This window comes from Callionymus lyra, chromosome 8, assembly GCF_982586985.1.
Source record: "Callionymus lyra chromosome 8, fCalLyr1.hap1.1, whole genome shotgun sequence".
In the NCBI taxonomy this organism is placed as follows: Eukaryota; Metazoa; Chordata; class Actinopteri; order Syngnathiformes; family Callionymidae; genus Callionymus; species Callionymus lyra.
The window spans coordinates 6827031-6844287 of record NC_141825.1 but is presented as its reverse complement, the minus strand read 5'-3'; the positions used below and the strand labels follow the sequence as shown (position 1 = coordinate 6844287).

The following is a 17257-nucleotide window of genomic DNA, read 5'->3' as shown; positions in this document are numbered from 1 at the left end:
TTGAAAACAAATGAAAGCAGTTAAGACTTCGTCAAGAGTCATGTGGTCTGTAAATACTGCAACACCAGAGTCAAATACTTGACAGTACTACACATGTTTCCTTGTTACTTCACTATCACTATATATCGTATTGTTGACCCTGTATGGTGACACGCATGGTATCAACAGATTCTTTCAAAAACACACATTTGTTCTGAAATAAATGTTATTTTATTTTTCAAAACACCTTTCAGACAGTAATAATCAATACATCTAAACTTTTGTGACAAACACCAGTCCCTGTTCCCTTTTTTAGCGATCACTGCAGTTTAATAATTCACAAACTTAAACCTCGGTAGATGATTCTCACGGACGTTATAAGTGCTGATGATGCTACATTTTTGTACAATATTCTATCACACATTTATCCTTGTGTTTGTTTTTTTTTCACTGACGTCTTCCCTTTGTTTCATGACAGGTTTATTCATCATGGCGTCCAAACCACACGCGCCTCTGATGAAGAAGCACAGTCAGACCGACTTGATAAGCCGCTTAAAGAGTCGAAAGGTCCTTGGAGTCGGCGGAGAAGATGATGATGGGGAAGTGCATCGCTCAAAGGTCAGAACACTTTAGCTGCTGTGACGTACCGTCTTCATTTCACAATCGACAATGTTATTATTTCCTTGACAGAAAAGTCTAAATGGTCCACGACGATGCTTGTGTATGATCTTGCAAATGATGAAACGCTTTTCAGACACTAAAGCACTTTTCCTTCTCTACTTTGTCTGCTGCTACTATTTTGCTGTTTTCATACTGTTTGGGTAATTCCCCATCTAGTACTTCTTCCACTTTACTGTTTTTAAGGTGCAGAAATCCTACACTATTATGGCCCTAAAGCTGCACAAAGCCAAATCCCATAAATAGCTTTTGCAGCAGTCGGCGTTGATTTAAAAAAAAAAAAAAGGTTCTAAAATCCAGCTTTGGTGTAATGTTTATCAAAGAAGAAGATGAAAGTAGAAACAATGATTCTCCATTAATAATTATTTCTAAATGAAATGCTGTGTTTGGGCAAAATAATGCAAGAAAACAATTTGAAAATGTAAGTAAGGAAAGATTATTTCTATAGCGCCTTTCTAGACTAGGGTCAGAAAGCCAAAGATCAAGACACATAAGACAAACACAGGAGCCCCAGGAAATCAGATAATAGCACAAATAATAGTGTCTTAAGATGTTTCTTGAAGGAGTCAGTAGATCATCAAACACAGAGGAAGATCGTTCTAAAGCTTAGGAGCAACAGTCTGGAAGGATTTCTCTCCTCTGGTCCAGAAGCGTGTTCAGGAACCATCAGTAGATTCTGATCCACAGACCTCAGAGCCCGAGCTGGGGTGTAAGGCTGGATCAGATCACTGATGGAAGGTCTGACCACGAATACATATATGTCAGGGATTTTCTCCCGGACAATCTGAATGAGAACAGAGACAAGCGTTAGAATAACAAACGGAGTCAGAATCCAGTTTTTACCACCAACAAGGAGTGGAGAGGCGGTTGGCACGGGTCGTCCATAACCACTGAAGAACCTCTCTCCATGCTGGCTTTTTATTCCATTAGCTTCAGAGGATGACAAACAAACAGTTTGTTCATTTGTTGCTGGACACAGCCAGCAAAGTGCAGCGTCATAACCTGTGCGCTGAGTCCCTTATCTTTGGTGATGTCGCTATCTTAATGCACAAACTGTAATTTCTCAGGAAACGAAATTCTAAATGAGCACATTCCTTCCAGCTCATTGTGAGCCGCAGCAAGCATAACTACATGTTTATTGTGATAAGACTAAAAGCAACATAAATTCTTTAACAATCTGACAGTAAGAACCAGAATTTTAAAAGGGATCCTAAAAGAAACTGGCAGCCAGTGAAGAGTGTTAAGGATCGGAGAAATGTGAGTTCTTCTACTAGAGCAGCTCAGAATTCAGGTTCCAGAGTTTTGTATGAACTGAAGGCGAGACAGCTCCTTCTTCAAATGTCTGTTTTAAGGATTTTTTTTTTTCTATTCCTTTTTTTGATGAAAGAAAATTAACCCAACTGGTATTATGTATTGTTTTTTTTTGTTTACTTACGGAGGAAAAAACTATTATTTTCAAGTTATTCCTCATTATTTATATTTAATGTTGATGTGAAAACTTTTTAACAAAATGTGCTAATTGTAATATGATGTCAACTTTAGATTTAGTCAGAGAAAGTTTATAAATCAAGTTTATATTCTTGAATGTCACAGTTTATAGATGGTTTATGCTCCAGAAAACATTCTGAATATGAACCAAATTCTAATCGATGCTTTAGTTTTGATAATCAAACGTGTATTACACATGTGTATTTTCATATTTTGAGCCTTTTTAATGGTAACTAAACCAACCTCTTTATGAAAACAAGATCATTGTTTTAACCTCTATGGATTTCTTTTAAAAGCCACCATGGAGCGGTAATTGGCTCATCACTCTTTTCGTGTCCTCTTGTGTGCGTTTGCTGTTTACGCTCCAGCGAATCTAGATCACATTATTCCATCAGCTCCTGCAGCGCCGCTGAAATGTGGCTGAATCCTCTCTTTAAACGATGCCATTTATAAAGTTGCTGCTTAGCATGTGTGTCCAATCCTGTTGCCACACTTTAATTCAACTGGCCTCGATCGTAATCGTAATGAGACCGCAGTGTTTGCTGACTCGGACTATCCGATATAACGTTATTAGATGGTTTCCTCATCGAAAAACAAGGGTTTTCGGTGCTATTTTCTTTCTCCGGGAGGATTAACAGAAGGAGCGCCTCGGTGTCACTCGTCCTCGTATTCTCATGTTTGTTTCCTCTCACTATGTTTTCACGGTGATGCCGGACGTGCATCTGTTGCGTGAGCTTCTTGTAGCCCATTTTAAAACTGGCCTGGACGTCCGAAAACAATATCCTTTAAGTCCAAGATAAGATGTCCTTAAAACAATATCTCTTATGTGCAAGAGAAGATGTCCTTAAAACAATATCTCTTACGTGCAAGAGAAGATGTCCTAAAACAATATCTCTTATGTCCAAGAGAAGATGTCCTAAAACAATATCTCTTATGTGCAAGAGAAGATGTCCCAAAACAATATCTCTTATGTCCAAGAGAAGATGCCCTAAAACAATATCTCTTATGTCCAAGAGAAGATGTATGAAAGTGATCGTCTTGATTTCAAGACACATTATCTGCACAGAAGAATTTCTAAATCCTGTCGATAAGACTTCCTTTGTCGTCTAAATGTCAAACGAGTGATGATGAATCTGTGTCACCATGTGCCTCAAAAAGGTCTTTGTGCACGTCTTCCCATTTCTCTCCTCACGCCCCCCCAACCCACCCACCCACCCGACACTTGCTCCTCGAATGCTCTTCCGTTCTTCTCCGCCCCCGAGTCAGCCCCTTGCCATCCGCTGACACTTCCCTGCGAGAATCCTTCGAGTCGATCATGAATATGGATGCGAGTCTGACGAAAACAGCTCCTGGAAGCTGAGCCGCCCGAGCACAGCTGGCACATGTCAGTGAGGAGTCGTATTCTAGTTATGGGTATTTGTAATGTTCAGTCGATGCAGCTTTGACGGTTTAAATGAATAGTAAAACGTTGATGTAGATGGAAGTGATATCATAATTAGGGCTGTAGCGATGCACGAATCTCACAGTACTATTCAATATATTTTGATTAGGGCTGTGTATTGTCTAGAATCTGTTGATACGATTGTGATACTGTAGGAACAACAATATATTTAAAATAATTCATTTTTTTAACCCATTTTATCCCTTACTGGGGTCGCGGGGAGACTGGAGTCTATCCCAGTATCATAGGGCAAGAGGCAGGGGACACCCTGGACAGGATGCCAGTCTGTTACAGGACACACAAAGACAGACAACCATTCACACACACACACACTCATACCCACCATACCAAATGGACAATTTCTCAAAGTTCTCAATCCACCTCGGCCACGCTACAACAATAAGTTGTTTCTTTTAAAGACTTTTTCTGGCTTTTACAACAAAGGAATAAATACTTTCTTTAATCAAATGTGAAAGTTTTTGTAGGAAAGTTCTTCTCAAAATATGAACAACCAATGTATACTTATATTAACAATGAAGTGCATTAATAACTTGGATCAACATGTAATATCCAGAATCTGTCATTGTTTAATCTTTTAACTTAAAAAAATGTTTTAAAATGATTCCAAACATCAGCTTTAAAAGCTGCTGGACTTCAGTGTTTCCTTTCTTTCTCACTTATTGCTGCCATTTCAACTGGTTTGTTGTTACTTTGACACGGAGAAAATGACGAATGTTGCCAACTAGTGGTCGGAGGTTTAATTGCAGCACACAAATGAATAAACGCAGTGAATATTTGAGTGTTAGTTGTAAAATAAAACATTGAATGATTGTTTTTTATACACACACTATTGAAATATAAACCATAAAATAACGTTAAAAATTGAATATATCAAGTATCGGGAATAAATATATCTGGATATATTGTTATATCAATGTTTTCTTACAACCCTAATTTCTGATACACTTGCATGATTTTGTGAATGCTTTTAAGGGACACTGAATTTTAGTGACATCTTGTGATTGTCTTTTTGGTTAAATTAATAGAACTGAAAGACAAACTATGTCAAATCAGATTCAGAGTTCACTGTATCCTCTCATCCTTAGTCTTCATCGGGATCTTGCGGGATCTAGTTGTTCCTTAAGTGCCAGAAGTTTTAACTGCAACGCATAAACAAACACAGAATATTTTCATTTTAACTTTAAAATAAATAAAAATAATTATTTTATTTTACACACATCATATTGATGTATAAACCATTAAGGAATTATGATAAAAATACAATGTGATTTAAAAAAAAAAATTACAATTTTTAATTAAAAAAAATTATACAGTGCTGATGAATACAGTAACGTTAAATAATTATCTTTATCGGTAAATCCGCTATTTTTTTTCTATCCCCTCTAATGATAATACAAAGAGGAATAACCAGTTTATTTTTTTTACCAAAACAGCAACTATTGATGGTCCACGAAGGTTGTTGTTGCTCTGGTAATGACTCCCTTGAATGCCTGAAATTTCTTCAGTTAGTAATTGACATTCCTGCCTTCATGTTGAGTGATGTTTTTTTGTTTGTCAGTTAAGGTTTCTACATCGCGCAGGATACAGAAAACCCTTTGAAAGCTTCATTCAATCCTGACACTTCAGTGGCTTCTGTATATTCCTTGTAGCTAAAGCAAAGGAACTAGTGGGAAGATGCTTAGAAGACCCAAGGAATCGTTATCATTGAGTGTTTATCAAGGTTTTCTTTTAACAAAGAGCTTTTCATCTTCTTTCTCTGCCTTAAGATTAGGACCAAACATCTGTGAGTTTTCCTCATGATACTGGTTTCACTTTTGTTTGTGACTTGACATTCTTTCCAGAGACATGATTATTCATTGAAGAATTTTAATAATAAAAAAACAAGTTTCTGATGAGTTAAAACGAACCCCAGACTCACTCCAAAAGCTTCAGCTGCGATATATTCGGCGCCTGTTATGTAAAACTAATATAAATCCGTCATAGACGTCGCATGGAAAACCCAGAATATTGTTTTGGAAAGATCTTTATAATAAATTGGCAAAGCTTATGACAGACGCCGACCAATTCTTTTATATCCTAACTTGTCGAGGGCTGCACGAGCGATCGGGCAATCTTTGTCGTGTGAGAGACATTTGGATCGTTCCCGACAAAATAAAACTAAGAGCTGCAAAAATATATTTGACTGATCAACCTAATAAACCACAAGAAATATATAAAATAATATGCAGAGACCGAGTTATTTAGTCTTGAATATGTTATTGTCCTAGAAGGAGCAGTCTTGCCTCCAGTTCATACAAAACTCTGCAGCCATAATTCTGAGCTGCTCTAGTAGAAGAACTCACATTTCTCCGATCCTTAAAACTCTTCACTGGCTGCCAGTTTCTTTCAGGATCCATTTAAAAATTCTGGTTCTTACTTTCAGATCTATTCATGGTCAGACCTTCCATCAGTGATCTGATCCAGACTTACACCCCAGCTCGGGCTCTGAGGTCTGTGGATCAGAATCTACTGATGGTTCCTGAACAGGGTTCAGGACCAGAAGAGAGAAATCCTTCCAGACTGTTGCTCCTAACCTTTGGAACGATCTTCCTCTGTGTTTGATGATCTACCGACTCCTTCAAGGAACATCTCAAGACATTTTTATTTGTGCTTTTTCTTAACTTTCTTGTTGCTGCTTTGTTTGTCTCTATGTTGTCTTGATCTTAAAAAGTATGTATTTTAACTGTGTATAGTTTTGTTGTTTAAGCGCTTTGTGATGCTGGTCAGCAAAATATCTTTACAAACAGTAATTACATACTTACTTTTAAGGCCTTTTACAGGGCTGTAACTTGAATAATATTTGCATGTATTTATTGCCCTGTGGGTCACCTTGACCCTGAGATAACAAAAGAAAAAACAACATTTCATTCCAAGGACTGTTTCAACCCTTGTAAGTTTCATTGCTGGAAGTAACTTTACTCATTAACAAGCAACATATAATAAAAATAAAAAATCCCTAATTTTAGTTTTTCTTCACATCTTCTTTTTATTTCCAAATTGTCCAAAGTTAGAAATGCACTCTTATTAAAGGAATAAAATACCATCATAATGATGATGATTTAATAACCCGTCTAGATGCAGAAATATATCAGGATCTTGTTAGTCGCCTTCTTAAAAAAGTAAGGCATCATAAAGTAAAAGACCATCATCATTGGAGATGTACAACAGAAACCATTTATTTTGCAAAGAACTGGAACATTTGTGTTACAATCATTGACTTAAATATTTGATGTTATTTAATGACCACCTGGAAAAACAGGTGCTAAAACCAATGAGCCGCTGCATTTGTACACTTCTCCGGTGAATGTCAAGCGGCTTAAAAGGTTTTTGAGTGGGAGGTTAATGGTAGATACGGAGCGATGCCGTGTTTTTCCTCTCGTTCATTTGTTCTTTTATCTTCGTAGATCAGTCAAATGCTTGGAAACGAGACGAAGTTCGCCGTGCGAGAGCCGATAGGATTGAGGTGAGACCACGTTTCTGGGTTTGTTGTTTACTCTGAAGGTCTAGAGTGATGTTTTTGTTCTTCTTCCTCAGAGTGTGGATCCTTCTCTCAGCGGTTGGTTTCACACTCATGGCTCTCATGGTAAGTTCATCAAGTACATTGGATTGTTTGTATTAGGTTATACATCGTGATATTGTAGTAACAAGGGTATATGTGTAGCATTGTCGAGTACCTGACTCTGGTGTTGCAGAATTTACAGACCACATGACTCTTCACAAAGTCGTAACTGCTTTCATTTGTTTTCAAACCAAAATATGTCTAAACATCAGCTTTAAAAGCTTGCTTGAGTCACTGCATCCTCTCATCCTCAGTCATCGCAGGATCTCGCAGGATTTTAATGTTCATTTAGCTGCGGCGAACGTAATTACTGCTGCCATCTAGAGGCCGGAAAATGACCAACAGTGAAAATATTTGCATTTTAATTGTAAATAAAAAATATATATATATTTCTATTTGATACACAATTAAAGGAAATATGAATGATGGAAGAACTACGATTAAAATGATATGATTTTAAAATAACAGTATCGTGAACAAGAATATCATTTTTAAGTGTCAATATTTTCTCATCCCTTTTGTATTAATGCAGAGTTGAATTTGACTAAAGATGTTGACTGGACAGTAGTACTAGTGGTAGTAGTAGTAGTTGATACCAAAAGATCTTGCCTATCGGCTGTATGGTCAAATACACAAGTCCACTGATGTAATTTAATAGTGATTTTTATGACTGAGTCTGATTCTACTCAAGGTTTCTGCCTCGCCACTTTTGCTCATTGTGATTGGCCTTCTCTTATAAAGTGAAGTTTAAACTTTAAATTGTCTTGACACTTTAAACAAGAATTGAATTACGTTGTACATTTTTTCTTCAGGCCATGTTGTTTCCCAATCAGCTCTATGAGGTCGTGTTTGAGGAGGAACTCGTCACCACCAGCATCTCAGTTCGTCTTTATGGAGGAGCTCTGCTGAGTAAGTCACACATCGTTTGTGTGTGTGTGTGTGTGTGTGTGTGTGTGTGTGTGTGTGTGTGTGTGTGTGTGTGTGTGTGTGTGTGTGTGTGTGTGTGTGTGTGTGTGTGTGTGTGTGTGTGTGTGTGTGTGTGTGTGTGTGTGTGTGTGTGTGTGTGTGTGTGTGTGTGTGTGTGTGTGTGTGTGTAAGGTTTATTAAAACGGCAATATATTGTTTATTTTAAAGACTTTTTCTGGCTTTTACATCAAAGAAATGAGCAAATACTTTCTCTAATCAAATGTGAAAGTGTTTGTAGAAAAGTTATTCTCAAAGTATAAAGTTTACATGAACAAATGTAAACTTTTATTAACAATGAAGTGCATTAACAACCTGGAGCAACATGTAATATCCAGTGTTTGTCAGTGTTTATTAACTTTAAACTTTGTTTTAAAATGAGTTCAAACATCAGCTTTAATAGCTGCTGGAATTCACCGGTTTTGTTGTTACTTTGACAAGGAGGAAATGACGAATGCTGCTAACTAGTGGCCGGAGATTTAATTGCAGCACATAAATGAATAAACACAATGAATATTTCAGTGTTAATTGTGAATGAATGATTTTATAAACACACTATTTGAAATATAAACCATAAGTGTATATATATATATATATTTTTCTTTTTCTTACACCCCTACTCGTTTCATTCAAGTTTATTCAAACAATAAACCTCTAAACCAGTGAAAATATCTATTTTTTTTACTGTTTTTATCTGAAGGTCGGCCTGTGGATATAAAGCCCACGTTTAAGTGTGGACCCCTGGTTTACATTGCTTTGAAAAAGGGATGCACCGGTGACCGGTAAAAATAGTATCTGTGTTAAATCAGTTAAACTATCGTTTTTTCAAAGTGAGTTTGATCACGTTGCCGTCACAGTGACTTCTTTTTGTGTGTTGATGTCGCAGTGTTGATGTTGTCTTCATGGTCGGAATCTGCCTCCAATCAATAAGTATTGATTTTGTGTTACTGGTTAAAACAAAGGCTGTGTGTGACGTCGGCCGAGTCAGTCGTCTCTACTCTTGATCTGAATGACTTCACGGCGATTAACGATGACTGGTGTTTCAGACACGGGTTTAGTTTAGGTAATAACCACGTTAAAGACTTGACTTACTCAGTTAGTGAGTCACAGATCATCTGAGAACCGCGACAGAAAACTCATCGACGATTCATGAATCCATCAACATCTGTCTTAATCATTATTAATGATTATTAATTATCAAGAGTTTCATGTATTAAAAATATAGATGCACGGATGGATAGATAGATGGACAGATAGATGATTGATGGATGGATGGATATATAGTTAGATGGATGGATTAACTTTACCTAAAATATAAAAATGTATATGTTAAAATATATTTTAAACCATAATAAATATTTCTAAAACCAACATAATGAACAAAAAGCTTCTCTCGTCAGATGCAGCTTTTTAACTTAAAGTAAATGAACTCAGCAGTTCCCAGTTTAACGAAGCAGGGTTTAGACTAGTCTTTATTTGAGCTTTTTAATTAGATTTTTAATAATTTGTCTCGTTCTATTATCATGTTAACATTTGAGAGTATATCCTTCATATATAATTTGATTTATTTGCAAAACCTAATTATTTAAAAGCATGTTAAGGTGTGTTTTTATTTGACTTTTAACAGTATTTGTGTTGTTCTAAACACCTGCACGTTGTGTTTTTTTTTTTCTTCTAAGTTAAATCTTCGTTGTCTGAAAGTACCATGTTCCGCACGTTGCAAAAATACTGCGATAACAATGATAACGTTGATAATTTTGGGCACAATTACCATTAAATCCCTTCTTTTAACAGAAAAGTATTCAATAGTAATAATAATTACTCTGTGTCTGGCTTCTCTTAGTATTGTCCATAAAAAATATAAATACATGCTTTTTTTTTTAACCAAACATTTATAACATTATTATTATTGTTTTAATAAAATATATAATGGTGTTGCTTGTAGGAAATGCATATTAAAAATGAAGTTTGTATAAATCCATGTAAAATGAAGATTAAAAACATAAATTAAATACTATCAAAACATGTGAAGTCAAATAGAATATTTGATAAAGTCCTGCTCGTTGGTTATCAATAATCTTCTGAATATGTCACGATTATTCTCGGTTCTAAAGGTGATGAGGCTCTTTCTTGGGGTGCCCTTGTGCAAGCTTTATGTCCGGGAGGTCCAGCAGTTTGCCAGAGGTGGGGTGGGAGGGGGCTGTAAATCAAGACGAGCATCAAGACAAGCATCAAGACAAGTGACCATGAATACACATGAAAGATTCAGTTATTCAAGACCATGAAGGAAGATCAAAGGTTTGTTTACATCACATGGAGAGATTTTCAATTCCTGCTTCCTCTTCATCCCTTTCATCACTTTCATCCGCTTCCCTCGGGTTTCCAGAGATCGTCGTCTGCTTTTGTACGTCACGCCGAGCAGTGACTGTCAAAAACAACACCCAGGTTTCTCAGGCTCAAAGACATGTCTCTAGTTTAACACTGAAGAAAACTGACAACAAACTGTTTCAACTGAGCTAAGTTGAAATCTTTAAATCTTTAAAACTTAGGAAAATTATGTCACAACACGACATGGAGCTTATGATTTAGTTTATTTATTTAAAAGGACAATGTGCAGTTCCATTAAAAAGATGGCTGCACCAGATTTAGCACAAGCTACTTTCCATCTGTAGTCCTCAACAAAGATGCAGACAGTTTACATAATACATCAACATACAAATAAAGCAAAAACACAATAATATACAAAAACACAGTACAATCTAATAATGTCATCTGATGGCCAAATACCCGTCTGGTACCATTAGTGCGAGCAGGACTGGTGGTCTAAAGGAGACCTCCCGAGGGATCAATAAAGTTCTATTCATCCATCTAAAAGCCAGTCTTTGACAGCCTGTGAGAAGCGATGAAAATCTTTGTCTGGGAGCTCGTTCCATTCTTTGATGCCTTTGTATGAAAAGATTGAGAGAACGCAGACTTTCTTTTGGGAACATTGCAGTCGCCTCTGGACACTGACCTTAAAGCTGTGCTCGTAAGTTGAGAGCATGGCTGTATAAAGGTGTTATAGGAGACTTTAATCCATGTGTTTGTATCTTCTCGTTTAGACTGTTGTAACAGTTTATTTTGGTGTCTAAACAAGAAGGATCTGTCTCGCCTGCAGTTCATACAAAACTCTGCAGCCAGAATTCTGAGCCGCTTTTCTTCAAAAATAAAAAATCCATTAAAGACATTTTATAAGTTATTTATAGTCGTGCTGTTAACGATCAAAAAATTAAGTAAACTTTCAAGAACTAGGGTTGGTATAACATATATATGCTTGTATATATATATAAAGATATAACGTTATTGATCCCTCAATTATACGTGTATATATATTTATATATATATATATGTATGTGTATATACTGTATGTAAGGTAAGGTAAAACTTTATTGATCCCTCAGGAGGTCTCCTTCGGGAAATTGTTTTTTTCCAATAGCCTATACATACAGCAATTTTTTATAAATAATAAAAAAATAAAAATAAATAAAATAAGAACAAGAGAAATAAGGAGAAAGAACAGAATTACACAATCTAAGTCTAAAGATAAAGGAATGAATGAGTCCTTGAATCTATTTGTTTTGCACCTGGATAGGAGCATTCGTGCACTCATTCTGCTTCTCTGCTCACTGATGACAGTGTTCAGAGGATGACTGTCATCATCCATGATGGACAGTAGTTTGTCCAATGATCTCCTCTCAGCAACTGTCACCAGTGACTCCAGCTTCATTCCAATGTTTTATCATATTTTTAGAATAACGTTCCAAACACTGCAAACACACAGTTGTGCTTATTTAGGACTTTAGGAAAAATAAATAATAAATCCACAAATGGATCGACTTTAAATCTAAAATTATATTGTTTTAGGTTTGCTACGTTACTTTCAATTGAGCCAGGAAGGTGAAAATAATCCATGTTTTCCCTTTTTTAAACTTGTTTTTCAATCTGGTTTGTATCTTTTTCCGACACATTCAAATATTTATAACTGAAACATCAAACTGAATTTTTGAACAAAATCCAACTCGAACATTCTCAGATTCATGTTCAACTTTACATAGAAACTCACTGATGGATTGATGTGTCTTTGAAAAAAGTTATCTTTTCAAGAGTAAAGCACTCGGTTCACGTGAAGCAGGTTCACGACGTGTCAGATCTGCTGAGGTGAGACTGAAGAAGCGACTGGTGTCTATTCTTAATGTCAGCCGGGCTGCGGGGTGAGGGTCTCATCTGGCGCACAGCTGGAACCTGCCAGGCTCACTCAGGGTGAAACGACGGCAGAATAAACCAGGAGAATGTCAGGGGGCGAGAGGAATCGAGGCATCGATGGAATCATGTGATCACAGATGCTTCCATGAGCTCAAACCTGTCGTCCTCCGCAGGTCTGTCTCTGATCATGTGGAACGGACTCTACACGGCGGAGAAGAACGTCATCCAGTGGACCCTGCTCAGCGAGGCCTGCTACTTCGCCGTCCAGTTCTTAGGTATCATCCCACACTGCTTGATTTTTTTTTTAACTCATTCCCTCTGGTTGTTATGTAATCAACCAGTTTAGACACTGTTATCGCTCCAAGTGTTCACACTGCCCTCTTGTGGTGGACATGAAGAGTTGCTTTAAATGTTTACTTACTAAAGTTCTTTAAATGCGTCTTCAAATCTGGGAAACAACTGGTTTTGAATGATAATTTATGAACTTTTATTAAGTTTTAATCAAGGCTAATCAGTTTTATTCTATGATTTATTTAGGTTCAAAACGTATCGATAAAGTTGTTGTTTTGAGTGAAAATTGTAAGATAATGGGTTTAATTTAGCTTTTGCGGTACAATTTTCAGTCTTAAATACATGTTCCTTGCAGGGATATTTGACGTATTAGTTATTATTCTATGCTATACAAGTGCGTATTGGGACAAACCATACTTTAAAGAATATATAAATATAAGAATTCAAAAGTCTATGACTGGTTGCCTTGGTGACCGGGTTATCTTTAGCTGACGATAGCATCTGTGCTTCTTTTTAAACTCGTCCAGATTCTCATAACATGAACATTTTTAAAAGGTTTTTAAAAACCTGATCCGACGTGTTCTGGGGTTGATTAATGTCATCCTCACGTTGTAATAAATTATATATTTACGTTGTTGACTTTGTGGCTGTGTTTCCAGTGACGTCCATCACCTTGATGGAGTTGGGGATCCTGCCCGGCGGGGCCGCGCTGCTGCTCGTCAGCCGGCTGCTCTTCCTGGTGGTCACCTTGGTGTACTACTACCACCTGGGCCGCAAACCCAAGAAGATCTGAAGCCCCATCCATCCACCCCCCCACACACCGCTGGACCGACAGACAACACGGGTCGGAAAATCACATCCACACAGTCGTCCAGACCCCGAAGTCATCTTGCATTTTGAGGGGAAATGGTTACAAATCTGACAGTTTCAAGACTTAACTTTCTTTAAAGTCATCTTAATCGTCTCCGAGGACCAAAAAAACCTGGAGCTCCTGCTCGTCCTTCTGTCCATAGCTGTGATGTCACAGTGACGTCTCACACACGAGCAGGAAGTATAAGCTACAAACTTCCAAATCTAGTTTCTAGTTTGTTTTTTTCTTCCCCTCTTCGTCGGAACCGTGGACTCGAAGTCAAGCGGTTTTGTGGATGTAGCATCAGTTTTTAGCTGCGCCTTAAACGCCCGATTGTCGTTGTAAATATGTCGATAGGTTTCTTTTCTCGGTGAGACGACCGGGGTCTCGCTCAGTGTTCGTTCTTCTCTTTTTTTTTGTACTTATTTAATTTTTCATGCATGTTTTGAATGTAGCAAAACCATCATTGAAGGTGGTTTTTTTTTTCTTGGGTTCACTTCACGACACCTGATCCTCTTAAGTCCAGGGTTTACTTCAGGAACCCACGGTGGTGGTGGTCCGCAGTAGCAGCAGCAGCAGCGAGGAGGCCCCCGCGAAGGGTGCGGTCCTGAGGTCTGACTGATTGTGGGTTTGACTGAAGGCAGATGTTCCTGCGACCAGGACTGAACCTTTTGAGACTAGAGCATGGGTGAGGTCTTCTTCAGTAGCAATCATCTCTGGTCCAATGTTTCATTAGACGCTCAAGGACAGGCGCAGTAATTATAGAGGCGGAAGAAGAAAAAAGAAAAAAAAAAGTGTCGCTCCATGTATTTCTGGAGCAAATGTTTCTCTGATGTTGCTACTTCTTTTCATGCTGACGTAGATCCAGCCGAGGTGTCGTGACGAGAAGGTCAGATGTTTCCAGTGATTGTGTTTTTATGTATACAAGTGTCTCAGATACTGTACCTCAACTTTCCATGATGTCGTTTGAAATAAAGAACAATATTGTTTATTTTGAAGGATTCTGTGTCTCCTTAGTGTTTAAAGGTGTCCGTCCGTCCGTCCGTCCATCCATCCATCCATCCATCCATCCATCCATCCATCCATCCATCCATCCTTCCCTCCATCTCTCCACCATCCATCATGATCTATTATCCATCCATTTATCCATCTACCCATCCATCCAACATTCTATCATCCATCCATTCATCCATCCATAAACCTATTCATCTATTCTTCGATCATTTATCCATCTCTCTCTCTCTTTCTCTATCTCTCTCATCCGTCTATTTATCCATCTACCCATCCATCCAACATTCTATCATCCATCCATTCATCTGTCCATCCATAAACCTATTCATCTATTCTTCGATCATTTATCCATCTCTCTCTCTCTCTCTCTCTCTCTCTCTCATCCGTCCATTTATCCATCTACCCATCCATCCAAAGTTCCATCATCCAACGTTCTATCATCCATCCTTCCATCCATAAACCTAAACATACATCTGTTCTTCATCCATCTATCCATCTTTTCTTTGATTTATGACGGACGACGAAGCTCCTCCTGCTGACGTAAAACTTGTTAGTTTTTAACGTTGTATATTTTTCAATGAGTTCAGAAGAACTTGAAGTTTTTATCATAACAAATCCAAAGATAAAAATGTGTTTAATGATAAAAACACCAGTAGAATCTTTCTTTTAAAATAAAATTATTAAGATTTTTTAAAATTTGATGCACAGTTGTGATTGGACCAAAAAGGCATGATGGGAAATATTTTGTTAATGTATTTGTTTCGAATCTCATGTTTTCCTTTACATTCGTTCCAGTTAATCTGTATTTCTATCAAACAATTTAAAACACAATTTTGTCTTTTGAACAATTGTAGAATTTTTAAAACTATAATTAATTTAACATAATATTCTTTTATATTTTGTGGTTTCAAACAAAACAGGAAGTATGATTTAGTTTTCGTCTTTTCATTCTTAGAGGCTCGATTTATTTTCAACTTCCTTCCTCTTCTCCGAAATCAATTTTTTTTGTTCCTTTTCTAATCTTAAACATTGACATCAGTCACCATAGTTTGTCTTATGTGTCTTGACCTTTTGAAGAAGGGATGGGCAATTATAATTCTTCAAGGGGCCACATTCAATTCTGTGAATGTTGTTAGGGGCCGTCAAGCAAAAAGAAAGACAAGAAAATCCCTAAAAAAAGGGACATTTGTCATTAGGCCGTGACATTTATTAAGATAAATAAGACGCAATTGTATTCTTGTATATATGAGTTTTTTTCAAAACATTTCTTCAACTAACTTAAAAAAAATATTTTGAGGGATTAATATATACTCAAATATTACACACAAAAAGGAGGGGAAAAGTAAATAAGTGAAAATGTAAATGAATAATAAATACAAAATACACTTTTTAATGCATTAGAACCATGTATACATGATCATACTTTCACATTACGAGGGCCGCATAAATACAGTCAAAGGGCCCACTTTAGAAATAACTATTACTTATTTATTTCATATCTGCCCTAAGCTCTAAACCCTTCATTTGAAAACAAAACCCCCAGTGAACCTTCATAGAACCTTTTTCTTTTTTTGCTCACCGTAAGTGAAAACACTTGGAAACATTTTTTTCAACTTCTTTTTAAGTAACGAAAGCTATAACTTCCTGTGTGTCACGTGACTGACGATGAACCGCAGAAGGACTTTTCAACATCTTGTCTTTTTTCCTGGAAGCCAAACACCCTCAGTGACGGTGACACACTCGACGTGTCGCCACTAAACAAGTAATCGTTAAGTAGCTTCCTGTGCAGTGCCGAGTCCAACAAGTCGCTGCTAGTCATGGCCATGAATGACTCGTTTAATGGATACCTGGAGAGTTTCATCTCCAGCGTTTCTCATCTGACGCCTCCTTTTCTTCTCCGTGAAGGACTTCTTTCTTCCAGGCAGGAAACGTGTGCGAGCTTCGGGTTGTTTACGTTGAAAACTCTGGTTTGTTTTCTCTCGATACTTTCCACCCAAGAGAGCCTCAGTGAATCCTGGAGGTAAACATGAAGGAACAATGGATCCTTCAGACCATATCCGAACACTACAAAGACACTGTTTCTTTACATTGCATCACAGACAGCCAGGTCTCTAAAAGCCATTGCAGGAGCCAAGGTCTCAAGCAGTTTATACTCAATATGAATATGAATATTATTTGGTATATTAGATCCATTAAGTAAATAATAGAGGGAGAAACTTTCTTTATTTTCATTAAAGGACATTTTATTGTATATGCTAGTTAGCTTAGCTTGTCGATAGCATTGCTATTCATGCTAATATAGTCATTCAGTGTTTATTTCAAAGATTGTCATTTAACTTTAAACCTGATATTAAAGTGACATCAAAGACAGAAGATCTCTAAAACCCTCGCGGGAGCCGAGGTCTCATGCAGGTTAGTTCTTGCATTATTTTATTTGACTTAAATGATATTATTGTTTTGTTAAATTGTTTAACTTTTGTTTATGAAAGGTCATTTTACGATGGTATTCTTGCTAGCTTAGCTTGTTGATAGCATTGCTAGCTATGGTCACTGGTTTAAATTCATCATCTAATTGTAATTAAAGTTCTTTAAATCTGACATTAAAGTGACATCATAGGCAACAGATAAAGACTAACAGGAGTCAAGGTCAAGCAGTTTCCACACAATTTAAATGTATTTATTTGATTTTATTTGG

At 37.1% G+C, this 17257-nt stretch overlaps 1 protein-coding gene across 1 annotated transcript in view; it reads left to right on the top strand.

Annotated features, from left to right (window-relative positions):
- The window catches only part of LOC148073507 (tumor protein p53-inducible protein 11-like), a 39341-nt gene extending 24792 nt beyond the window's left edge, over positions 1-14549 (top strand). The window contains exons 3-8 of the mRNA XM_087798064.1: positions 458-597; positions 7051-7109; positions 7181-7229; positions 8018-8114; positions 12584-12685; positions 13361-14549. Coding sequence (XP_087654190.1) covers positions 469-597; positions 7051-7109; positions 7181-7229; positions 8018-8114; positions 12584-12685; positions 13361-13494 — 570 coding nt within the window. The 5' untranslated portion in view covers positions 458-468 and the 3' untranslated portion in view covers positions 13495-14549. The remainder of the gene's footprint in view (positions 1-457; positions 598-7050; positions 7110-7180; positions 7230-8017; positions 8115-12583; positions 12686-13360) is intronic.
- Positions 14550-17257: the final 2708 nt, after the last annotated feature.